This window comes from Balaenoptera borealis (genome assembly GCF_965194805.1).
Source record: "Balaenoptera borealis genome assembly, chromosome: 5".
NCBI lineage: Eukaryota > Metazoa > Chordata > Mammalia > Artiodactyla > Balaenopteridae > Balaenoptera > Balaenoptera borealis.
In genome coordinates this window covers 71,984,207-72,011,476 of record NC_138862.1, presented here as the reverse complement: position 1 = coordinate 72,011,476, position 27,270 = coordinate 71,984,207, and the positions used below count along the sequence as shown (strand labels likewise).

Genomic DNA, 27,270 nt, shown 5'->3' with positions numbered 1-27,270 from the left:
CTCAGTTGTAAGAGCTTTACACTGGAATTGAAAAAAGAATGTTAGGAAAATTTGGAGGTTGTACATATATTAGGCAAAAGATCAAATTCAAACGAATGAAATAGAGAAATTGTAGCTCCAGGCAGAGATCTGATCTTAGCATCATCTCATGGTGTTTAGTTTTCTGTGTCTTACTGTCTCTTCTCTCATATCACTCCTCCACTCTATTACTGGTTATATCTTAGATGAGAACCTTTTTCTGTTACTGCCTACCTTATGTTCCTTTATCTCTGGGATGTTATCTTTGTATTTCCTAACCACTTCCAAGCCTTTGATGAAAGACCCCTTTCCAAACGGCTCATCCTGTCTCAGGTTGGTACCCTTCCTGAAGCTTCCCCTAAAAAAAATATGTCAAAGAATATTTATACACAGTTGGAGTTATTATTGATATACAGTGTTGTTATGAAATCCATGTTTTAAAATCCCAGTGACAGAGTTATATGTTTCTGTATGTTTTGTACCTATATTGACCATTAGCCATTGATCCAACTGCAGTTTCCACTGGTTACTTTTGGAGCTTCATAACCCAAAAGGAAAAACATTTCTACTCGGACACAATTACTATTTGTTCTAAACCAATATTTTATCTTGAGCAATAAAAGCAACTGGACTCCACAAATAGTAGGTATATGCTTCAGGCCTGATATTGATGATTATGTTGGGGGCAAGTGTATTAGTTTTCTATTGCTGTTGTAACAAATTACCACAAATTTAATGGCCTAAAACAATACAGATATATTATCTTACAGTTCTAGGGGTCACAAGGCTGAAATGGGTCTTAAAAGTCTAAAATCAAGTGTTGTTAGGGCTGGAGGTTCTAGGAGAAAAACTGTTTCCTTGCCTTTTCCAGCTTCTAGAAGTTGCCCGTATTGCTTTGCTCAGGGGCCAGCCAGCAATCACAACACTCTGACCACTGCTTCTGTCATCACATCTCCTTCTGATTCTGAATCCCCTGCCTCCTTTATTCACTTGTAAAGACCCTTGTAATTACATTGGACATACTTGGCTAATCCAGGATAATCTGTCTATCTTAAAATCCTTTAATCACATTTGCAAAGCCCCTTTTGCCATGTAACATAGTCACAGGTTCTAGAAAGTAAGATGTAGACATCCTTAGGGGGCCATTATTCTTTACAGCAAGTAAACTCAGAAAAGACTCAGCAGTCAAGAAAACAGGGCTTTTTTTTTTTTTTTTTGGCTGCTTTGGGTCTTTATTGCTGCGCGCGGGCTTTCTCTGGTTGCGGTGAGCGGGGGCTACTCTTAGACGTGGTGCGCGGACTTCTCACTGTGGTGGCTTTTCTTGTTGCAGAGCACGGGCTCTAGGCGCGCGGGCTTCAGTAGCTGTGGCTCACGGGCTCTAGAGCGCAGGCTCAGTAGTTGTGGCGTACGGGCTTAGTTGCTCCGCAGCATGTGGGATCTTCCCGGACCAGGGATTGAACCCATGTCCCCTGCATTGGCAGGTGGATTCTTAACCAGTGTGCCAACAGGGAAGTCCCTAACAGGGCATTTTTAATTTCTGAATGTTTCTTAGAGAATTCAGGTTAAGGAGATGGTGGTGGGCACCAATTCAGCACTGTCACTTGGAGTAGGGACAAGTTATAACCAAGTAGGTAATACTCTGAGCCAATCACCACAGCCATGAATAGACCAAACAAGGCCAGTCTTAGTGGAATGGGCTCTGAGAAGACTTAAATTTCTTGGTTCTTAGAATCTAAGGAATTTCAATGCTTTAAGTTACTCTGCTTCATATAGTCATGTCACAGATCAGTTAAGTGGCTTGCTACCTATTTCACATTCCTCTCTGGTACACACTGGCTATTTAACATGGGCTAATGGTCAAAGATTCACTCACCCAACAGGCTGGACTGACTCTAATGAAGAGTGTCTGCTAAATAAACTTGTGTGTCATCTCCACTGTACGCATGTGCTTTCTATCTCTGAATCCCTTTCGACTCTGTAGCAAAAACGAACAAGGTTTTTTTTTTTTATGACAGCTTTACTGAGATCATAAATCCACCCATTTAAACTGTACAATTCAATGGTTTTTAATATATTCACAGAGTTGTGCTACCATCACCACAGCCAGTTTTAGAATATTTTTATCGTCCCCAAAAGAAGCCCCATACCCATTAGCAGTCACTCCCCATTTCCTCCCAACCTCCCCAAGTATTTGGTAGCTGGGTTGGTAGGTCAGGATAAAATGGATGAAGGGAGAGAAAAGAGTTAAGGAGGAAAAATTAAGGGATAACTTTATGGCTAGTTTGTCTATAAGTATAAAGAATTTACTGAAACATGTTTCTAAAGGTAAAATCAAAAGGATCACAGAAATATTTATAAAGAATAGACATTTAGCCTATCTTAATATTTGTCATATGTATGAATAAGTCACAGAGTACTTAAACTCTGAGGTTAATTGACCGAAGTTCTGCTTATGGAGATAGATCTTACAATCTCATTTCAAACTACATATATTGAGAACCTCTGTGTGTCATTTGCTATGCATTGAGATGCAAAGATGCAAAGGTGGCCTTGCCCTTAAGAAGCTCATAGACAAATAGGGGAAAGAGACAAATAATTAAGATACAGTATGAAAAGGTCCAAATACAAGTAAGTTAGAGGTACAGTGACCCTCTAGAGGAGCAACAGATTAACTTTGACCAAGGGGTGGGGACAGTGGTTTTGGAAAAGCTTCATTGAGGAGATTATTTCAGAGTTGAACTTTGAAGGCTAAATAGGAATTCAAGAAATGGACAAGAGATAGAGTACAACTTCAGAAGTGTGAAATAATAGTATGTTTAGCAAACTACAAGTAACATTACTGGAGCTTAAAGTTCAGAATAAGAATCTGCAATAGATAAGGTAAAGCAAGGGCCTACTCATGAAGGATCTTGTATGCTGTGCTAAGGAATTTGAACTTTATCCTATAGGTAATATGATCAGATATACAATTTAGAAGATCATCCTGATTGCTTTGGAAAGGAACAGTTGAAACAGGGATAGACAGAAGCCACAGGACTAGTTGTGAGATTATTGTAATGATTCAGGTTAGAAATGATGAAGGATTAAACTAAGGCAGTAGATACAGAGAGGACAAGATAAACTTTAAGTTTTTAAGAAGTGAAATAGACAATTCTTGGAAATTATCAGGATGCAGAGGGTGAGAGGTGTTAAGGATGACTGCTAGGTTTCAGCCTTAGGTAGTTTGTGTAGATGGGGTGCTTCTCATTCAGATGAAAAATACAGGAAGAAGAGCTGTTTTAGGAGGAAGGCGATGGGTTTAGTACATGTTCAACTTAGAAGGTCTATGAGGCATCCAAATAGTAGTTAAATAGGTGAGCTCATTGTTTACGTCCATTGAAATGGCAACAGGAATCAGGGAGAATGATTGTTTTTCTTTTTCTTTCTGCTCTGTTCCTTATCCCTTCTTTCTCACACCACATGGTATTCCTCTTGAATCTAGAGCCTTTTTCTTGACATTATTGAAATAATTTGGAACTCAGGAGGGCATGTTACCATTTGTGCAGAATGTTTGGGTAAATGGGAAATGTTTCTCTGTGCCATTCTGAAACGTTTTGCTGAAAAATGTTTACGAATCCTTGGAAATAGAATACATACTGGGAAGCCAATATCAAGTTCTAGTATTATATTATTTGAGTTATCTCCTCTTTCCTATTAGTAAGGACACCAGAATCTCTTCTTCTCTTTCACGAGAATTTTGAGTAGTGAGTTAATATATGTGAACATAATCAGGAGAAAGTTTTTATGGAAGCAATATTGCATCCAGAAGTTCATTCATAATTTGGGAGATGATGATCATTATAAGTTTTAATTTTTAGTTATAATAGTATTAGTTATAATTTGCATAGACTTAGAAACTTTATATAGCATTTAGAAGCTAACCTCTTCGATTAATACAATTTAGTTAATTTTGTTAGTATAATGAAACCTGTGTTCCATAGAATGGAAGAGAAAATGAGCTAATGTAGATTTGTTGAGTGCCTACTCATATGTGTAACATTGTGCTAGTTACTTTGCATATGCTATTTTATTTAATCCTCATAGCAACCTTATGGAGCAGGTATTACTATCTTCCATTTTTTTAAAAATTACTTAATTACTTAATTAATTTATTTTTGGCTGCATTTGGTCTTCATTGCTGTGCGCCAGCTTTCTCTGGTTGTGGTGTGCGGGCTTCTCATTGCGGTAGCTTCTCTTGTTGCGGAGCACGGGCTCTAGGCATACGAGCTTCAGTAGTTGTGGCGCACGGGCTCTAGGCACACGAGCTTCACTAGTTGTGGCACGCGGGATCAGTAGTTGTGGCTTGCGGGCTCTAGAGCGCAGGCTCAGTAGTTGTGGCGCACAGGCCTAGTTGCTCTGCAGCATGTGGGATCTTCCCGGACCAGGGCTCAAGCCCGTGTCCCTTGCATTGGCAGGCAGATTCTTAACCACTGTGCCACCAGGGAAATCTGATCTTCCATTTTATAGCAGGTGAAATGAAAGCTGTAGAAGCTTGCTGTGATTTCACAGCTATGAAGTGATAGAGCTGGGATTTAGATCTAAGTTTTTTTCAAGTCCTAAACCCTTGCCCTTTCATTTATACTTTGCTACCAGAGAGTCAAAAGACTTGAAAGCAGTATTATTCCATAGAATTCCTTTGAGGTTAAAATGAAGGAGATTTGTTTTAGGAGAACACAGGTAGAAATACTTAGTCCTACTTTTATATAAACATCAGCTTTTAGAGACAATGTTCTCTAACTGAGAAGAGAATAATAGGGTGTTTTAAAAAATACTACTCATTCTAACAGGAGGCAGCTCTAGAGAGTTAAAGATTTTGCTGATCTGTTTTAGCTGAAGAACCTTAGGTTTCATTCTCTATACTTAGGAGGGATCGATTCAGCACAAATTCTAGCCAGGAGGGACAGTTGCATTTGCCTTCTGCCTTGGAATGTACACAGTATACAAGGAAGATGGAAGAAACAGAGTTATGAAAGATAGGATACGTAATGTATCTCTTAAAATTGAGATAAAATTCACATACATAAAGTTCACCATTTTAATCATTTTAAAGTGTACAATTCAGTGGTTTTGATACTAAAAATTCACAGTGTTGTACAACCATCACCACTATCTAATTCCAGAACATTTTTATCACCACAAAAAGAGACCCTGTACCTATTAGCAGTCATTCCGTCATTCCCCTCTTCCCTCTACTCCCTGGCAACTGCTAATCAATTTTCTTTCTCTAGGGATTTGCCTATTCTGGACATTTCATATAATCACACAATGCGTGGCCTTTTATGCCTGGCTTTTATTTATTTATTTATTAAAATATGTATTTATTTATTTATTTTGGCTGTGCAAGGTCTTAGTTGCGGCACGTGGGATCTTTTAGTTGCAGAACGTGGGATGTTTTAGTTGCTGGCTCTTAGGTGCGCCATGCAGGCTCTTAGGTGCGGCATGCATGTGGGATATAGTTTCCTGAGCAGGGATCAAACCCGGGCCCCCTGCATTGGGAGCGTAGAGTCTTACCCGCTGGACCACCATAGAAGTCTCTGGCTTCTTTTATTTAGCACAATGTTTTCAAGGTCCACCCAGGTGGTAGTGTTTATTAATACTTCATTCCTTTTTATAGGTGAATCCATATAGACATACTACTTTGTTTATCCATTCATCAGTTGTTGGACATTTGGATTATTTCTGCTTTTTGGCTATCGTGAATAATGTTCTGACTATTATTCATGTACAAGGTTTTTTTTAAAGATATGTTTTCAGTTCTCTTGCTTATATACCTAGGATTGTAATTTCTAGATCATATATATTCTTTGTTTAACATTTTGAAGAACTGTTTTCCAAAGCTGTGTGCTAGTTTACATTCACAGCAGTGTACAGAGGTCCCAGTTTCTCCACATCCTTGCCATCACTGTTGTTGCCTGTCTTTTTGCTTTTAGCCATCCTAGTGGATGTGAACCAGGGTCTCATTGTGGTTTTGATTTGCATTTCCATAATGCCTAATATTGTTGAGCACCTTTTCGTGTGTTTTTTGGCCATTAGTATATCTTTTTTGGAGAAATGTCTGGATACCTCTTTTTCCTTAACTCTTCTCTTCCCTCTTCTGCCTCCCTTCCATTCACCAGGACCTAACCCTAGATCTTTCAGTTTCTGTTAATTCTTTGTTTTTCTTCCTGGACCTATTAACTTGGCCTTCTAAAGATTAAAGTTTCTAGCTTGATCTGGGCTGAATATAGTGCTCAGTAGTTCCATTAATCATTTGCTGATGCTCAAATATATACATTTCCCACAACAGCTATTCCAAATATTTTGTACTTTCCTCAAGTTTTCAGTCTCATTCCAAGGTCCCTGTTCTTTATAGGGAACTTTACTTTCTTCTTTACTATACTGAGAAAATTGAGGGCATCAGAATATAAGTTTATACATCCTTCCTCCTTTACATCCAATATTATCCTTTTATCACCTTTCCTTTCTTCTGCTTTCAGAAAAATGTGATCCTAATTACTTATAGGGCCAACAGCTTCCCTGCTGCTCTCCTTTGAGGCCATTCCCTGTCATTCTTCTAGACTCTTCCTTCCTTATCTGTTTTTTTCCTTCTCTTGATATTTTCAGTCTCTTCGGCTCCTTTTCCTTTGTCTTAGACATGTACAGATATCCTCAACTTTTAAGAAAACCTGCTACTTGATCCTTCTGTCCCCTCTAGGTACCTTTCTGTTTTTCTCATTCCCTTTATGGCTATACATCTCTAATGAGAGATTATTACTAATCTGTTTCCTTGTCTTCCAATTTTCTTAAAGGCACTGGTGTTCTGACTTTCACTAGTATATTCTAGGAGGTCTCCAATAGTCATTTGAATCTCCAGATTCAAAGACTGTCAGTTCTCATTTTCTTTGATCTCTACTCCTTTTTAAGAAACTTCTCTATTCCTGCTGATGGTACCACAGTCTTATTTTCCTCAGTTCAAAAGCTCAGTTATTATAAACTCCTCTCTCAAGTGATAGTATATTTTCTCTTTACCATGTCCTACCTATTCTTCCTTCACAGAATCTTTTAACTGTCACTCTCTCTATTCCCATTGCAATATTAACGGAAAAATCCACAAATCCATTTCTTCCTCCCTGTAATAACCTCTGAACTGATCTCTTTCTAAGTATGCAGAATAACCAGTGGTGTCCTGATAAACTGGGGGGAACAAACCTCTGATATATAGCATTTACTGATTTCTGTGGCTGATTTCAAACTACCAGCCCTCAAAATATGTGAATATTTAAAAACTGACTCCAGCACACTATTGATAATAAATTTCAGAGAACACAGTAAGGCTGTCTTTTATCTACATGTACTATTGTTAATAAGCACAATTTTTTCTATTTGTTTCATATATTTTATATTATGTATAAATATATTTATATATAAACAACTTCATTGAGATATAGTTCATATACCATTATAATTCACCTACACATGTAGAGTGTTCAATTCAGTGGTTTTCAGAATATTCACAGACTTGTGCAACCATCATCATGATACATTTTAGAGCATTTTCATCACTCCAGAGAGAAACCCTGTACCCATCAGCAGTCACTCCCCATTTCTCCCCAACCCTTCCATCCCTGTGTAACCCCTAATCTACTTTCTGTCTGTAAATTTTCCTATTCTTGGACATTGCATATAAATGGAGTCATACAATAAGTCGCCTTTTGTGGCTGGCTTCTTTCACTTAGCATAATTTTTTCAAGGTTCATCCATGTTATAGCAGGTATCAGTACTGCATTCCTTTTTATGGCTGAATGGCATTTGTTTCTTGAGGTATAACTTACATACAGTAGAGTGCACAGACCTTAAGTGTACAGCTCAGTAAATGTTTATATATGTATACATCCGTGTAATCACTGGCACACCTAGGAGACTCCCTCACGCTCCTGCTAGTCAGTAGCCTCTTTCCCCAGATTTTTTTTTCTTTGTTCTCTGACTTCTATTAACCATAGATTAGCTTTGCCTGTTTTTGACCTTCATATAGATAGAATCATAGAATGTCTGTTATTTTGTGGCTAGCATATACTTTTAGAAACACAAATTACTGTTAGGCAACTCTTTGGGTACTAACTTCCAGAGGATAAATTGTTTTTTCTAATTTAATCTGTAGGTAAATTTCTAATAACTTCAGAAAATCACACATTTGTGTCCTTGGTCTATTCTTAACCTTTTTTTAAAAACGTTCTTAAAAAGGATAACACACACACATCTCCTAAAAATGTTTTTCTTATAGCTTTAGCATATTTTAAACTAAGCTTATATAAGTGCTATTTAAAAGAAATATGTTTTAATTTTAAAGCCTTATTTTAAAAATCTATCCTTATCTGAAATCAAAACAAAACAATGGGGGCTTCCTTGGTGGCGCAGCGGTTGGGAATCCGCCTGCCAATGCAGGGGACACGGGTTCGTGCCCCGGTCCGGGAGGATCCCGCATGCCGCGGAGCGGCTGGGCCCGTGAGCCACAGCTACTGAGCCTGCGCGTCTGGAGCCTGTGCTCTGCAACAAGAGAGGCCGCGATAGTGAGAGGCCCGCGCACCGCGATGAAGAGTGGTCCCCGCTTGCCACAACTAGAGAAAGCCCTTGCACAGAAACGAAGACCCAACACAGCCATAAATAGATAAATAAATAAATAAATTTAAAAAAACAAAAAACAAAAAAAAACAGTGTCTTCCCAGTTTCTGAATTTAGCCCAGTCACAATGTGATCTATGTGTAATTTAAAAATCTAAGTAAACATCACTATAGCCCAACAGAAATTAAAAGAATTGTAAGGGAATATTATGAACAATTTCATGCCAAAAAAATGTGACAATTTAGATGAAATAGACATATTCCTAGAAAGAGACAAATTACCAAAACTGACCCAAGAAAAAAATAGAAAATCTGAATAGACCTATGCCAAGTAGAGTATTGAATTGTCTTTAAAAAAATCTTCCTACAAAGACAAAGTCAGACACAAATGACTTCACTGGTGAATTCTATCAGACATTTAAGGAAGAAATAATATCAATCCTATCCACTTTCAGAGAATAGAGGAGAGAACATTTCCTAACCAATTTTATGAGGTCAGATAGCAAAGACAGGCAAAAACAGCACAAGAAAAGAACATTATAGTTCAAAATCCCTCACAAACTTAGATGCAAAAGTCCTTAACAATATATTAACAAATTGAATCCAAGAACATATAAAAAGATTTATACAATGTGACCAAGAAGAATTTCACTCAGGAATGCAAGGTTGGCTTAACATTCTAAAATCAATTAATCGAATACACCATAATTAATAAAATAAAAGACAAAACCAAAACATGATTGTTTCAATAATGTAGAAAAAGCATGTGACAAAATCCAATGCTCGTTCATTAAAAAACTCTCAACAGGGAATTCCCTGGCGGTCCAGTGGTTAGGACTCAACACTTTCACTGCCGTGGCCTGGGTTCGATCCCTGGTCGGGGAACTAAGATCTCATAAGCCTCATGGCACAGCCAAAAAAAACCAACTCTCAACGAACTACAAAATGAAGAGAGATATCTCAACCTGATAAAGGGCATCTAAGAAAAACCTACAGCTAAGATAATACTTAGTGTTGAAAGATTGCATGCTTCTCCCCTAAGACTGGGAACAAGGCAAGGATATTTATCCTTGCCACCTCTATTCAGCATTGTACTAGAGGTTTCAACTAGTGCAATAAGGGATAATAAAAGGAAGTTAAAGCCATCCAGATTGGAAAGGAATAAGTTAAACTGTCTTTATTCACAGGCAACATGATCTCATATGTAGACAGTCCTAAGGAATCTACCAAACAAACTGCTAGAACTGATAATTGAGTTTTAACAAAGCCACAGGAGATGAGTCAACTGAAATTACTCACACTGATACACATACACACATACAAATCAATTGCATTTCTATATACTGGCAAGGAACAATCCAAAAATAAAATTAAGAAAACAGTTACAAAAGCATCAAATAGAATAAAATACTTAGGAATAGATTTAACAGAAGCTCTTAAGTAAGGCCTTCCTGTAAGGAGGAAAGAGCATACCTACGTTTTTTGGGTTTTTTTTGTTTTTTGTTTTTTAAATATTTATTTATTTATTTTTGTCTGTGTTGGGTCTTCGTTTCTGTGTGAGGGCTTTCTCTGGTTGCGGCGAGCGGGGGCCACTCTTCATCGCGGTGCGCGGGCCTCTCACTATCGTGGCCCCTCCTGTTGCAGAGCACAGGCTCCAGACGCTCAGGCTCAGCAGTTGTGGCTCACGGGCCCAGCCGCTCCGTGGCATGTGGGATCCTCCCAGACCAGGGTCCGAACCCGTGCCCCCTGCATTGGCAGGCAGACCCTCAACCACTGCACCACCAGGGAAGCCCCCATACCTACGTTTTTATTTCAGCATTGCCTCTGAGTAATTGCATGCAATTCATATAACTTCTCTGAACCTCATTTTCCTCATCTTTAAATTGAGGATGCTAACTATTGTACTACTTGCCTCACAGGGCTGTTAATGAGAATTAGAACGTATTTACAGTGTAAAGCATTATACAGTGATGATCGTACTTAAAGCACATGGCAGCTGTATGCCTTCCCAGTCCCATAGTTGAAGTGGTATGAAAAGGCACTTGTGAACCTTGGCAAATTCATCACATAGATCAGGGTTGGCTGTTCTGCCGTCTGGCAGAGGAGCTGTCATTCTGGACCCAGTTAGTTGGGACTATGCTTAGGTTCTCAGCCACCTTCCTCAGTCCTATCCTGAAATCACCATCAAGACATTTATCTTTCATGCCATGATTTGCCCGTTTGGTAAAAGGTTGCAACTTTCACTTGTCATTTTGGAATGCTTTTATCTTTTTTCTTTTTAAGGTTATGAACTTTTAGGAAAAATTTTAATCACAGCATGTTGAATAACTGATTATTCTTTAAAGCTGCCATTTTTTGAGTATTTTAGTTTATACCATTGAATTTTTCTTTTCCTTCACTTTCCTCTTCTTAAGGGCTTACGGCAGCCAGCGCCTTTTTCTGATGAAATTGAAGTAGACTTTAGTAAGCCCTATGTCAGGGTAACCATGGAAGAAGCCAGCAGAGGAACTCCTTGTAAGTAAATGACGAATTATTTTGTTGTTTTACTATTGTTTTTAGCATTCAATTGTACTTATCAAATGTACACCCACTCACTATATTCTTCCCTCAGTTTACCTGTAAAAGCTACTTGAGAGAGGGGTTCCCCCCATCTCACTTGCTGTTCTATTTGGGAGGATAACTGTACTCCATAAAATTTCATTTATATTGTATACTAATTTCCCAGTATTTTGTCACAGCTATGAGATACAGTGGTACACACTTTTTTGGGGGGCTGTTATCATCACAGCTGTGAGATACAGAGGAGCAGAGACAATAAGATATTAGCCTGAGCTGCTTTATAATCTTGTCTGTTTTTATAAAGGTCCAAATAATATGTCAGACTGTCACATTTTTAATAGCCATCAGAATTTCCCACCAAGTTTTCCTTTCTATCAGTCAGTACACTAGCTATGATGCTGCTGACTGACAGAGGACAAAGATATCCTAAGTTGGGAGATGCTTATCACTTAATTTTATCTTTATTGATATTATAGTTTTCCAGGTTTTTTAAAAAAAGACTTGCTTTATTATTTTCAAAGCCCATACTCTTTATTTGTATACTTAGTTTACATTATTAAGTAGCAATTTCTGGCCTCATAAATTATTAGTATGTATTCCAGATAGTTTTGGGCAGTTGGTTTTAGGGATCATCATAAATAGAAACTTCCACGAGCATTTGTTATGAATACAAAGTCCTATAGGCATCTGTTCTTACTTCTCTGTAAATTCTCCATTTCTCCTTTTTTTCCCAATCCTTTTTCATTTCTTTTGATTACTGTGGTAAGTGTTTACTCTGTAAATGTAGGGCTGGACTCAACCCAGGCAAGCACTAGGGAATAAGAGGTAGTTATAGCCACAAATCTATACATTTTCAGTATATAAAAGATATTTGTAGTTACTTCTTAATTGTGTTAGTATGTTTACTCTCTGTTGTAACTTAGGAGTACTGAAATATGAATAGAAATGAATGCTGGACAATGTTAGGCTAGGGGTCCCAATACCCCTTAGCTATATCTTGGCTGTGTGGAGTATGGTTTTGGGGTCCTCAAAATTTCAGAGAATGCTTTCCTTTTGCAAAAGTGTTTAGATATAGCTCATGTTGATCACAACCCTTCTGATTTATGATGTGATTTTTTGGGTTTGGCTCCTCTTACTTCAGTAATAGGCAGGCTAATTGGGCAGAGTAAAATGACAACAAGGAAAGACAGGCTATATGTAACAGTGTAGTGGTGGCAGGTCAGACTTCAAAATGCCACTAGACAGTTCAAGGATCACATTCAGATGTGATAGTAGAGCCTGCTGAGGGCAAGAACTTTTCATATACTCTCTAATGACACACATTCAGAATGCAGTACCTCACTCAGATCTGATCACATTAGTTATATTAGCCACCTTGTTGCTAATCTAGCCACATACCATTTGTGGTAGGAAAAATGTATGTATGTATATGTATACTGTTTCCAAGTTTTGCAACTTATAATTAACAAACACTAATAAATTAATTTCTAAAAATTTTAGAATAGTAGAATTTTATAAGTAAGTCATTTATGAGATTATATACTTTCTACACTCTTCATTATATACATGAATATAGGTCCATAGAAACTAAGAAGTGAAACAGTAAAACAAATAATTAGTGATAGAATTGAAGCTAAAAACCTAAGTTTTTCCATCTTTGTGTTCTTTTCATCCTGGAGTGGTGCTATTCTTTATATAGACATTAGTTATAAATAATAGAAGGCTATCAGCAAGCTGATTGAATTTTGGGTGGAACAAATAGTCACAAATTGGCCTGTAAAATTTGCCAGTCTAACTTGACCTCTGGTTTTTCCTTTATCTTATTCTGTCTGTTCAGTTTTATGTTAAATAACCAAGTAAGTGACTGTCTTCATGCCAGTGCCAGACAAGGAATAAACAAATAAAGAATCTACACATGCCATATAGTTAGTGAATTTTAAACCAATAACTGGTTCAAGGGGCATCCCTCCCCCTGCCCCCAGGTTTCACCTAGGGAGGTTAAGGGAGTACAAGAGGGAAGTTTGTGTAATCTTGGAGTAAACTCACTACTTGGAGATAAAAGGAATACGGCTTGAGAGATGAGAAGATCATCTTTTTTAGAAGGTGGGAAAAAACCCAGCGGTATGTTCTCTGGTTTCTTCCTTTCTGGAGAAAGGAAGAAAAAGGCAAAGTCTGAAGGGCAGTGGAAATCTGTTAAAGATGAATGTTTCAGTGGTAGCTATTTGAGAGAATATATCAAAAGAGATAATAAATTGAAACCCAGGTCTCTTCTGCTTAAAGGAGAACATCTAGTTAGTCTAGCAGTAGTGAAAAGACTATAATTTGTAATCCAAATCAAGACCATTTTTGAGAGTGAAAGCAGGTGCTCTTGACAGTGTGCTGGAACAACAGATATAAATCAGAGGGTATAGTCATCCTGACCAATAGCCACTTGGTAAAGGAATGGATAACGCTTGCTTTCTCCCCAGATTTTTAGTTCAACAGTGGCCCCTTCTGGTCATTTGGTTAATATACAAGCCTGGGTTTGCCAAAGACTTGCAGTTAAGTCATGGGGAATTGAGAGGTTGGGAAGCTGGGGAAATGCTAAGAGGGCAAGAGGCACATCAGGAATTGGTCCAAGAAAGGGTTCAGAGGTGGCTTGGCCTAATATGGGATGTTTAACTGCTGGCAAATAGCCACATAATCAACAGTGTCTGTGCTATTGCTACTATCCAGGAAATGTGTTTACTGAGCTAAATCTCCCTCATCTCACTTTGCCCTTGGTGTAGAAACAACAATACAGTATTCTCAAATTTTATATTCTATTGTTTGTCTTTTAGGATCAAATAAAGTGAGATCATAGCCACTCTGGACTTGTTTAGGAAAGATAGAAGTATATTAGTTACTTCATGGTCATGATTTCTAGGATGTAGAAGAGAGATTATATTACTCAGGTTTTGTTTTGTTTTGCTTTATTTTATAGATGAGGAAACTGAGGCTTAAAGAGATTAAGATTACAAAGGAATGAGGCTGGTTGGCAAGCTTGAGCTATAATTTTTCTGACTCTTTAAATCCGTCATATAAATTCTCAGTTTTTCATTGTATTGGTGTATTTATTTTATTTAAAATTTTTTATTTCCTGTGTTATAAAATTAGTACATTCTCATGGCCTAACATTCATAAAGTACAAAAAAGACACAGAGTGAAATGACTTCCTCTCATTACTGTCTCACAGCCACCTAGTATCCCTTTTACAGGTAACCAGTATTACCAATTTCTTATTTATTTATTTATTTATTTAATTTATTTATTTTTGCCTGCAGTGGGTCTTTGTTGCTGTGTGCAGGCTTTCTCTAGTTGCGGCAAGTGAGGGCTACTCTTCATTGCGGTGCACAGGCTTCTCATTGCGGTGGCTTCTCTTGTTGTGGATCACGGGCTCTAGACGCGCGGGCTTCAGTAGTTGTGGCTCGTGGGCTCTAGAGCACAGGCTCAGTAGTTGTGGCGCACAGACCTAGTTGCTCCACGGTATGTGGGATCCTCCCTGACCAGGGCTCGAACCCATGTCCCCTGCATTGGCAGGCAGATTCCTAACCACTGCGCCACCAGGGAAGCCCAGTATTACCAATTTCTTGTGGATATCTAAGCAAATAATATATAAATCTTCCCACACTTTTAGCGGGTGGATCATGTCATATTCAGTCTTCCACTGAAATTTAGGTTGTTTCCAAACTTTTGCTATTACCAACAGTGCTGCAATCAATAATGCAATCTGCATGCATATTTACAAACATATCTGTGAGGTAAATTCCTAGAATTGGGATAACTGGGCCAAAGGGTATAAACATTTGTCATTTGTCTTTTCATAGATATTGCCTAATTGCCTTCCTTAAGAGTTGTACCAATTTATACTTCTATCAGCAGTGTATGATTTCTCAGTTTAAAAACTATTTTTTTATGGATAAAGCTATCTATAAAGAAAAGTCCATTACCCTCCTGAGAACCAGTTTCCTCCCCCTTGATTCACTGTCCTCAAGGCAGGAAGGAGATGTATCTTATCCTTACCTTCAGTATGGTGTATTTGATGAGGCTCTGGCCCTTCTTTCGGAGAATGATGTAGATGCTTCTACTGTTATTTTCTGCTGCTACAGTGAAACAGCTCTTCCTTTATTCAAGTAGTGGAAATATGTTACTAGGACTCATTAGGTTTATCATTTGAAGCATGATGAACCATTATATCAATGTCATTCTCAGTGTGTTTATTTGGCTTTGGAATTAGGCTTGTACCCCAAGAGATCATTTCCTCCTTTTCTTTCATAGTCCACTGCCACTAAAAATAAATTGACAGTCAGTTCTCTGTTATTCTCACTAATGGACAAGGGAAGAGGAAAGGCTCTAATATAAAGTCCTAAAATATTTATATTTGATTTTCAAATACCTGGTATATCACCCTCTACTGAGAAAGTGTAACATGCTCACTATCAAGGAGAAATGCTTGAAGGAACTCCATCTGTTATCACAGAGCAGTTATTAAGGGTGAATCTGGGACTGTGAAGCAATCTCACCCCTCTGCATCACTCTTTACTTTCAAAGCAAAGTATTTTATTTTCAAAGCAAAGCATTAGTTGTTAGTAATCAAGGCAGCTTGAAAAAGAGAGAGCAGGTAGCCAGAGCATAGTTTAATTATACTCTGTTTAAACATAACTGAAGTTTAAACATAAGCCGAAGGTGAAGATTTTGAAGTTTCAGGTATAGCTCTTGTATAACTCTTCCCTTCACTTCTAAAATAACTTTAAGAAAAAGCAATCATGAAATCCAATTACCTGAGCAGTTTGGTACAACCAGGCTAACAAAGAGAGTTAGTGGATATGATGCCAAGAGTGTCTTTGTAGTCAAGGAAGCCTGTGATGTTATTCCTCACAACCCCAAAGTACCCCAAGTTAAGGTGAATATCCAGAGGACACCTTAAAAGGGGGCTATGCAGGGGTGGAACAATCACACAGTGCCATTTCCATTTGTTAAATATGAGGTATTGAATCAATGTATTTCTGTGATAAATTCTTTCCTTTGGATTTAGGTGAACGGCCTGTGAGAGTTTATGCAGATGGAATATTTGACTTATTTCATTCTGGTCATGCCCGGGCTCTGATGCAAGCAAAGAACCTTTTCCCTAATACATATCTCATTGTGGGAGGTAAGAAAACATCTGATGACTTTAGGTGCTGTCCAGAAAAAAATTATGGTAGCCTCTTTTCTCCTATCTTTATAACCCGAGTACATTGCCTCTTATGTTGGTTTTCAAATGAGAGATATAGTGCAGCCTCTTTAAAATGTGAAATATATGAAGAACATGAAGTATATAAAACCTGAACTGTATAAACCTGGAGAGAGAAGCTCTAAGCTCATTGACTTGAGACGTCCAGGGTTTATCTCGCTGGTTTTGGGTGGGTTTCTGCAGTCTGACCCCCGGTGGGGGCGGGGGTGGTCAGAATAGCATTAAGAATAAATGCTACTTAAGAAGAGCATTTGCTTTAGATTTCAGTTTATCATTCTGAGTCAACTGAAGTACAAAAGTCTGCTAAGCTAATGTTATGTGGTCCAGTCCAGTCTAATAAAAGTATAATAGGAAAACATTTTTTAAAACTGTTAATTGATACAGAGATGCACAGTAGTTTCATTTCAAAGCCACAGATCTTAGTCCTCCGTTGTATCCTCTCCTCTCCAAAGTGTGAACATATTTAGTGAATGTTGCTCCTGAAGGTGTATCTTGGATTAGGAAAAGCATTGTTATCCAGACTGAGCTACATCCAGAAGACTCTTATCCAGGCTGGGGAGATTGGTTATGAGAGGTTGATGATTGAGGAGTGGTTAAGCAGAGGGGACTTTGACTTAGAACCTTATGTTGTGGTGAACTCAGTTTGCAGTGATGAGCTAACACACAACTTCAAAGGCTTCACCGTGATGAATGAAACTGAGCGCTATGATGCAGTGCAGCACTGCCGCTATGTGGATGAGGTGGTGAGGAATGCCCCCTGGACCCTGACGCCAGAGTTCCTGGCAGAACACCGGGTAAGAAACTGAGCACAGGTTTCCATTCCCTGTTCTGGAATTTCCTCAACTTTCAAGACTTCTGGTACTGTGGCTAGTTTTCCACTAGCCTTATTTTACTTCTGTCTTCTATGTAAATTTCACATAGAAGAGGTAACAGTGTTATTACTTCTAATAATAGTCATCCCTGACATTTTTCTTGGGTTTGATGGTTTACAAGCACTTTTGCATCCATTATATTTCATTTGTTCCCCACAAAAGTCCTATTGGGTAGTTATTAGTTATTTCCACTTTACATATAAGAACAGGGCCAGAGAGGCCAAATAACCAGGTCACACTCGAGCAGGGCTAGAAATTGAACTCTTCAGGGCTTCCCTGGTGGTGCAGTGGTTGGGAATCCGCCTGCCAATGCAGGGGACATGGGTTCGGGCCCTGGTCCGGGAAGGTTCCACATGCTGCGGAGCAACTGGACCTGTGTGCCACAACTACTGAGCCTGCGCTCTAGAGCCTGTGAGCCACAACTACTGAGCCTGCGCACCATAACTACTGAAGCCCACGCGCCTAGAGCCCATGCTCTGCAACAAGAGAAGCCACCGCAACGAGAAGCCCGCGCACCGCAACGAAGAGTAGTCCCCACTCGCCACAACTAGAGAAAGCCTGCACGCAGCAACGAAGACCCAACGCAGCCAAAAATAAATGATTAAAAAAAAAAATCTTATAAAAAAAAAAAAGAAATTGAACTCTTCAGTTATGTGAGTCTGTCGCACCCCCCCCCCAACCCCATTATAGGCGTATCCATCCTCACAGCATATCGGTCTTTTTAGAGTATACACAGCCCCAGACATGCTCTCAAGGAGTTCACATTCCAGGAAATAAGATATATAAACATAGACTTCTCCTGTATTGACTTAAATTTAGTTTCAAGACTTTTGATTTCAGGCTAGAAATTATGTGGGATCAGAAACCAGGGAGGTTTCTCACTTTTTCTCAGTGAGTTGGTATTATAAAAAACTCTTATCTCCTTTTTATTTTCCCACATTAAAGGAACAGGTTTCCTACAAAAGAGGGGTTTATAGCTGAGAAGAATTTATCAGGTCATGTTGGAGGCCCTCGAGCTTGAGGAACCAGCAAGCATATTGTCAGTTCTCTACAGTGGTGTGTAGAATGTTGAAGGTGAATTGTTCAATGAGGCAGGAAAGAACAAAAGTAGCCAAAGTGCTTCAAAAGCAGTATTTGGGTAGGCCTGAAGCTAAGGGATATTTGTTATAACTATTTAGGTTTAAGACAGAACTTTTATAGTTCTCTAGCTTTACTGCTTCAACATTTAGCAGCCAATGGTACCAAAGGTGATGAGCAAGATTATTCTCAGCAACATAGCCAGGCAAGCCCAGGCAGAAGAGGTTAGAGGAACTTCCATATTTCCTTTTCTCCTTGTTAGCAGTGTGTCCTCAACCATGAGTCTTGCTTGCTCACCATTCTTATTTTCAATTTGCTGCCTATGGATCCCTGACAAGTTGTTCATGGGTAATTGAGATGTTAGCTGAGAGTCCCTGACATAGTCCTGATGAGTGTACTTCACATTACAGTGGCTTCTGGGAGCTGGGTGTGGTGGTATTAGCAATTATATTAGCAAAGGGCATATGGCCTATTCAGGAAGGAGTAAATGAGAGAAGTTTAGAAAGATTATTGATCCCAGTGTGAGAGGTATTGACAGTAGTAAAATAATAGATCTGAGACTTAAAGGTCTTTTATGGCCTTGGGCTTTGCATTCCTCAGGAGTACAGATGTATCTATTCTAGTAAAAGTGCTCTTGGTTGATATTTTTATATTCCCACTCATCTCATGGACTGAGAGAGAAACCAGTTAACAAAGAAGTGACCTCTTTCTCATATTTTTAGAAACCCTATTTGACCCATCCTTGTAGACCCAGGAGGGTGGGGAGATTTCCTTTCTTCTTTCCTTGATTCCACCCACTAACTAGCATACCAGAAAATCCTCTAGGCCTATTTACCACAGCATGGTGACTGGTATACAGTGTGAGGGTAGCACTTCCAGTAGACCAGGAGGAATAGCTAAAAAAGAAACTGGCTAGCTTCATGTTTATGATCCACGAATAATTAGGTTGGGTGGCTTGTGAATGAATCGTGGAATTTATGAGCAAAGCAAAGAGAGATAAAGAGAAAAGTTCATTTGAGACCTCCCCTCTCCTTGTGGTCCTTTTTCTGGGCCTGAGAGTGTTTACTGGTTCTTTCTGAATGGTAGTTATGCTGGGTTTTAAATGATGTTTCCTTACTTTCAGATTGATTTTGTAGCGCATGATGACATCCCTTACTCTTCTGCTGGGAGTGATGATGTTTATAAGCACATCAAGGAAGCAGGTGAGTAAGTTGATGTGCATCCTCATTTTATGGAGTCTTAGGGGCAGTGACAGAGATTCAACCACATCACTACTTTACAGAGGAAAATTTATACAGTGAGAACTTTTAACATCCAGTTTCAGGTCACACTTTGGTTAAGAGGTTAAGGTGAGCATAGCATCATATCCATCAATTCTCAGTTTAAACATCTACTTTTGATATCTCTTTTAATTTCAGGAAACCCTTCTCCAGCCCCATATTTTTCTTAATATTAGGGCCTTTCCTTACTCCTAACCTTTGATTCAGTGTTCCTTCTGTATGTCAGTATCTCCAGACTTTACTTAGTAATAGCAGACTATGCTTTATGAGGAAAGAAGAGGAATGTGGCTCCAATTTCCATCTAGTCCTACTGCCTGAGCTAATCAGAATGTCACAGTGTTTGTATGTGTTCTTGGGTTAGGCATGTTTGCTCCAACACAGAGGACAGAAGGTATCTCCACATCAGACATCATCACCCGAATTGTCCGCGACTATGATGTGTATGCCAGACGGAACCTACAGAGGGGCTACACGGCAAAGGAACTCAATGTCAGCTTTATCAATGTGAGTTCCAAACCTCATCCTAGAGTTCCCTGGCCCTATAGGGCATGTTGTCTCTCACTTCATCTAAGTTAAACTTGTTTTTCAGTCTGCTGTTATTATCACCTCCAAAAGCTCAGTGGATACCTCTTTGCACATAACGCTATGCCAAGCTCTTTACAAAGAGCATATGGATGTATCTAGAGGTATTTTTTGCCTTTATGAGCTAGTATCAACATGTCAATATAAGGACATACAGCCAATTAAATAAATAAGAACGTGGAACTTACAAAGTACAGTACTTATATCAAATATACTTAAAACAGTGGTTCTTAACCTTTGTTCTTTTTGACTGGATGGTCTTTGCAATCTGATGAAAGCTGTGGATCCTCTCCCTGTGTGCATAGTAACACACAACATTTTGCATGCAATTTCTCAAGGCACATGAACCTAACTTTTAAAATTTGATTTATGAAAGCAAGTTTATCTTAGCTTAATACTGCCCTTTGGAAACAAACTGCTATACATTTTGTATATAAATTATACCTCAATAAAGTTGATTTAAAAAGAAGAAAGCTGCTAACTGTATCTTCTACATAAGTAGTTTACCATGCTCCCTCACTTGCTCCCAGCTCTGTGAATTATGAATAGGTGAAATGGTTTCATTTAAATATGATTTATCTATTCAGGTAAACCCTAGCTATTGTTAACAATCTAGCTGTTGTTATACTGCAGAATCTATCTTTAGATGTTTAAAAATCCTAAACATATTCGCCTTCCCCTTCCCCTTTATGATCTGGAAATGAGAATAGTTTTCATTTGGCTAAAGACTCCTCCCCTCCCCTCCCTTTGGGAGGGTTCATACCATTTTCCCTTATCTTTAGGGAAGCCTGTAGGACCAAAGAGTATCATCCTTATTTTGCGAATGAGCAAACAGACCTCCAAATATTAAAAAAAAAAAAAAAAAACTCCTCTATAATCATAGAATAGGCCACTGATGGAGGAAAAGAAATTCAGTACAATAGATGAATTACTTAAGTAAAAGGTCCACTATTTCCTTTTTCAACCTGTTACAGTTGGCTTATTGTTGGCAATATTGTGCAGTGATCTTGTTGCTCTCTCCCTATACATCTCCATCTAGAATGGGGTTTGGGTTTTGTTGGGCATGTTTATCTTCCAAGTTTATGTTTCGTCTTACAAAACTCTGACTCCGTTTGGTATGTGCCTGTCTGTTACTGGTCTTACACTACACATTTGGTTTAGTCCTGGGCTCTACAATCTTAGAATTATTACACTCTTGTATAAGATGACCATCCAGAGCATATCTTATCTGTTATTATGCTGGAGAAGTATGGGATAGGTTAAAGTGAAATTCTCAAGACTGAAAGGAGTGTCAGTAGAGTGCCAAATCAAGTCTTTTCCTTCCCCTTAGTATGGAAGGTCAGAATGAGTATTATTTCTCAGAGCAGTTATTTCTTTATCCAGGAGAAGAAATACCACTTGCAGGAGCGAGTTGACAAAGTAAAGAAGAAAGTGAAAGATGTGGAGGAAAAGTCAAAAGAATTCGTTCAGAAGGTAGAAGAAAAAAGCATTGACCTCATTCAGAAATGGGAGGAGAAATCCCGAGAATTCATTGGAAGTTTCCTGGAAATGTTTGGTCCAGAAGGAGCGCTGGTATGTTCTTTCTTGCTGGACAATTTAGGGAAATTCAGGAAAATCTAGGGAATTCTCATGCTGTGAAAGAAATTATAGAATCCTTGAGCACAAAGGGACATTGACCTTAAGAAGTTATCTAACCTGTTCCCCTTGTTGGGCAGACCTATATTTCCACTATCCCCAGAAAGTTTTTAAAAATCTGTACAGAAAGAGGTTATACATTCTCCTAAATAATTTTGCCAGCTCTCTATCAACCTCCAAATATGGTGACAAGATAAGTGAGTAGCCTTGCCCAACTTGCTTCTACATTATAGTTTTAGGTGGAAGGGAAGGAAAGAGCAAAGAGCAGTAAAAAGAAAGCTGCCTGCACTACACACAGCTGCTGCAGGACCGTTGGGTCCGGTGGGAATTCTGTCCTTGACGAGTAGCAAGGTCTTTTCGAGCCAAATAAAAGGTGCCTGTGTAGCTATGAGCAAATGAGCCCTAGGGTATCAGGAACGATCTGACTGTGAGGCTGTTTGGATGCCAGAATAGATTATTCTGGGAGCGTATGGAATTTTCTCTTCAGAGAACTCCAAAACTAGGATAGGTACCCTTTTGTCTGAGTTAATTCCTTTGTTTTTGCCTACAGCCTGGACTACAGACCCAAGTAGCCTTTTAAGAATTCCTTTGACGTAGAGGTCAAGGACTGGGTGACAGTGGATAGCAGGTGGGAACCCTTAGATACATAGCATAGCATAGACCACTTTGGAGAGGAAACTGCTTAGGATTATAGCTATGTTCCTCCTCCGGCTTACTTGATCACTTTTGACATTACAGAGGGCACTCATGATAATTTGAAGTCTCATATCCTCCAGTGGTGCTTTAGTAGGATCCATAGGTTTCTTCTAACTCTTTCTTTTGGTCTCCCCAGAAACATATGCTGAAAGAGGGGAAAGGCCGGATGCTGCAGGCCATCAGTCCAAGGCAGAGTCCCAGCAGCAGTCCCACTCGTGAACGCTCCCCCTCTCCCTCTTTCCGGTGGCCCTTCTCTGGCAAGACTTCCCCGCCTTCCTCCCCAGCAAACCTCTCCAGACACAAGTCTGCAGCCTATGATATCAGTGAGGATGAAGAAGACTAAGTTTTCATCTCTCCTTTCCTCTCCCCTCCCTCTGTCCCATCACCTTCAGAAGCTCTCTGTTGAATTCTGAATTGTGATCCCAACACTAAACCTAAGGACAGCTACAAAGGAAAGACAGTTGGGGCAAGAGTACTTAGGATGGGGGGACCAGACAGCCTATCCTCTGAGAGACATCACCCACCCCCACCAAGAAAGAGGCTAACTACATCTTAGAAGCCTGTTAGGCATCCATATACCTTCCCCATGGACTTTGCTTTACTGTTTATGTTCATGTGATCTTGACAGGGAAATTGTCATTTTTATTAATTTTTAAAAAATTAGTCTTTCAAATGTAGTAAATAGAACTAACTTTTTGCCCCCAAGGAGTGGGCAGAAGGAAGCGGTGTAATACCCAGAGGCCTTTTCTTCCTGATACACTATAGTATTTGCCTTCTGTTCTGAGGCAAACTGTTTTGCCATGTCTTTCAGGCAGTGAGCCATGCTGATGGGTGATTTGGAGGGGAAATATCATAATTTTGGTTTCCTTTAAAAAAAGCTAAAAGCTGAGTAACAGTCACAAATCCCCTAAGTGTACTGCTGGCACATGTGTCAATGTGGCTATGGGAAGAAGGAGATCTGAGTCTAACTTTTCTTGCTCCCTGAGGAGTTTCTTGTTGGACCCAATGGGGTCCATGAAGACACTGATGGGGATGGAACCAGACCACATGGCATCTGCTGCGGTTTTTCTGCTGTGTTCATCTTCTCAGAAAACTCTGTTGCCCAGTTATTTGGGAGCTCTTGTCAATCTCTTTCCTGTAATCTACCTTTAAAGGGAGGAACACTTCCAGGTTTAGTCTGATTGAGGAGGGGAGTGGGACAATACTCAATCTTATGCAAAGTCAGTTTTGATTAATTTTCTTCCTGAGAGTAAGTCCCTGGCCCTGTGACTCCTATTTTAATACTTATTACCTAGCTTTTTACAAAGGATACTTTGTAAATGTTTGCAGTTTGAACAAGATCTGTTAATCCATGTTGCTCATAGCCATATCGAATATTCAGAGAGATTTGCACAGAACATAGGCGCAAAAGCATAAGGAAACACACCCCTTTTTAAAGCCTTTTCTTGACCTCTTCCCCTCTTAAGAGTGTCCTTGACTGGAACCAGTGCTCCATGAGGTGTTTATTTTCCCCTGAGAGTTGGCAGCTGGCAGGGACTCCCGTCTGCTGCCCTTCCAGCAATTCACCGAGCAAGGGCTCACTTTACAAGAGTGTGGTAGGTTCCCTCCCTCTCACTCTGCCTGGTTCCACCTCCCCTGGTATGTTGCCCAGGGGCTTCACTACTTAAATTTCATGTCAGAGAATGCTGAAGCTTAACACTTGCTGTTGAGCATGAGCTCCTTTTAAACCTCTAGCATCCTACAGTACATGACCTAGCAGATCGTCATCTATCATAATCCTGTAGCTGGGTTCAGGGCGAAAAATTGCTTATGTCCAGGCACCATCCCATCACTCATAAATACCCCTTGTGGGGGTGGAGTTTTAGTGTTTTCAGCTAAGAAAACCACATCTTATCTTTCCTTGCCCCTCTGCTAGGGCTGTGAGCATCTCATAGTCCCCTCCCTAAACACCTCCTGTTAAAACTTGCTCCTCTGCCTGAGGGTCGGTGGCTACAATCACTGCCTGCCTGCACAGCAGGACTATCTAGGTCCTCAGATCATCCAGAGAGGCAGAGCACAGCAGAGTAGAGGGACAAAGAGGGGAAACCTCTTGTCCTGATGGCCTATGAAAATTACATTTCTAACTCTTCTCATGAAGTGCTATTTTTACTATCAAATCTGGTTTACACAAGCTTTGGCTTGGAATCCTTTTTTTGGAACAGTTGAAGTTAATGTTTTCCTACATTACTCAGCTTGATATGATCACATATTTTAACTTGCTGCTCCAGTCTTGCCTCTTTGGGAATTCTACCCATTTCTGTCAATAGAAAAGCAGTGAAATCACCACTGAAGCCCTCTTACATGTTCTCTCAAAGTACACGTGTTATCCAAGTGTATTTGGAAAAGGAGGTGCGCAGAGTGTGATTTTCCTCCCTGCAGTCACTCTTCTCACGTGTATTGTCTGGGTCCCAAATTTTTGGTCCTCCTCCTCCGCTCTGTAAATGGGCTGCTTTTGGCATATCCTGCCCTTGGAATATGACCTCTAGGCTGACAAGCTCCATGAGACTGCTAGCACCAGCATGTGCACGTGTTCTTGGAAAACTCTCACCCCTTTTGGTGAACCTCTGTGGCCTCAGTCTCCTAACACTAGTATATCTTCAAATAATTTTGACTGAATGCAAAAAATATTATGGTGTGGCATGCTAGATACTTTGGGATAAATGTGATCCTACATGCTGGACAAGGGTGGGTGGGTGGAAGAAGCTATTGGGATGATGTATTGTTTGATGATTTGTGCCTAATTAAATGAGGTTAGAGGTTCACATTCCACAACCATGCATGTGATCTGTAAATCTTTAAATATTATTGTTAATATTAACTTCTAAATTAATTTTAATATTAATTAGCTGTTTCCCTGAATCCCACACACAAAGCTGTCAGCCTGAATAGACCAAATGTGGCAGAAATGGGAGAGCCTTAAAAGTTGGTTGGCCTCCGGTGGTTAAGAATCCGCCTGCCAATGCAGGGGACACAGGTTCGATCCCTGGTCCAGGAAGATCACACATGCTGCAGAGCAACTAAGCCCATGCACCACAACTACTGAGCCTGTGCTCTAGAGCCTGCGAGCCACAACTACTGAGCCCACGCGCCACAACTACTGAAACCCGCGTGCTCTAGGGCCCGCGTGCTGCAACTACTGAGCCCACGTGCCGCAACTACTGAAGCCCGCACGCCTAGAGCCCGTGCTCTGCAACAAGAGAAGCCACCTCAATGAGAAGCCCGCGCACCACAACAAAGAGTAGCCCCCACTCGCTGCAACTATTGAAAGCCCACGCGCAGCAGCAAAGACCCAACGCAGCCAAAAAAAAAAAGTTGGTTGGCCTCAGAGCCTCTCGCTGTAAGATAGAAGGAGAATGGAGACAGAAGCCCTGTAGCCGGTGCTGAGGAGGTGCCATTTCAGCAGTTACCTTGAGATGAGCTGGGCAAAAAGTTTGCTTTTTTCATACACTAGACTCAGTGGCACTGAAGGATAGAGGTTGAAATTTTAGAGGAATAAAAATGGATCATTTGTACTGCTGCAGCTGCTTCTGATAGCTAGAGCCAAAGACCATTATCTTGCTGAGGCTTGGGTAAGAAGGCTGGGGATGCCAGGAGGTTGAAAATCTTGAATGAGAGAAAAAATTTGAGGGAGGTCAAGAGAGCTTTTGACCTTTTCTGATCACTGATAACTTCCTAGGCAGCACCTGAGTTAACATTTTTCTTACTTTTGACCACACAACTGTCCAGGCAGTCTTTGAATATTCCCTCCACAATGGTTCTTCACAGTGATTTTTATTCTGTTTCTTGATGTATGGGTAGCTTTTGTTTTTCTGGAGCTCATTGCCTTTTTAATCCTGTTCCAGACCCTATATCTAAAACCTTTCCAAATCAAGTATATTTCGCTGCTTTTGTTTAATTCCCTAAAAGCCATAGCTTTTACATTTTCTGTCAGCACAAACTATCACCAGAAGTTCAATCAGTATAGGTAGGAAAAGAGCTCCCTTAACAATGTTTTTAACTAATGGTATTTTTTTTTTTAACCTTACCAATATAAGTATTTTTAAAGTTATATTTTTCAGGGTCATGCAATGATTGTTCTTGTTTTCTCTCACAGAATAGATTGTCATGGGATAAAGAGTGGTCCCTAGCTATTATTTTTCCAAGTAAGTAGAACATGTTCTTGGGATTATACTATTAAATGTTAATTTTCTTTAAAACAAAGGAGAAAGATACTCTGCCAAAGTTTAATGTTAGTATTCAGATTGGGGTAGAGAACAAAAGTACTTGGTTTAACATTAGGATGACTCCAGTTGTGGTTTTTTTAGCTTCCAAGTGGGCTTTCCCACCCTTATTAGGGAGGCACTGACTATTTTGAACACAGAGACTTGATTGGTTGAGTTGTTTTATATTGAGGATCCTGAACAGAAAGAGTCTTGGAAAGAAATTCTGGCCTTGGCATGAATGTTGGCCCCATCACCAGTGCTGGTGTCCACAAGGACGTTTTCCTCAATTGGTGTTCAGTATATTGTTTTCCTGTCTGAGTGTTATTAACTTGTTCAGTTATTTTGGCTTTTGTCATTAGCCAAATAAAGGAAAAGTGATTTTATGTAATGTTCCATTTTCTGTGTTTTTGACCTTGTATACAT

The 27,270-nt window shown here is 39.6% G+C and overlaps 1 protein-coding gene across 6 annotated transcripts in view; it reads left to right on the top strand.

The window, feature by feature from the left end:
• PCYT1A (phosphate cytidylyltransferase 1A, choline) overlaps nucleotides 1-27,230 on the top strand; it is a 44,759-nt gene extending 17,529 nt beyond the window's left edge. For all 6 annotated transcript variants that reach the window (XM_082393310.1, XM_082393311.1, XM_082393314.1 and 3 more), the window contains 7 exons: nucleotides 11,069-11,168; nucleotides 16,267-16,383; nucleotides 17,107-17,258; nucleotides 19,537-19,615; nucleotides 20,055-20,197; nucleotides 21,659-21,847; nucleotides 22,743-27,230. In XM_082393310.1, coding sequence (XP_082249436.1) covers nucleotides 11,069-11,168; nucleotides 16,267-16,383; nucleotides 17,107-17,258; nucleotides 19,537-19,615; nucleotides 20,055-20,197; nucleotides 21,659-21,847; nucleotides 22,743-22,949 — 987 coding nt within the window. In that variant the 3' untranslated portion in view covers nucleotides 22,950-27,230. The remainder of the gene's footprint in view (nucleotides 1-11,068; nucleotides 11,169-16,266; nucleotides 16,384-17,106; nucleotides 17,259-19,536; nucleotides 19,616-20,054; nucleotides 20,198-21,658; nucleotides 21,848-22,742) is intronic.
• The last annotated feature ends 40 nt before the right edge of the window (nucleotides 27,231-27,270 follow it).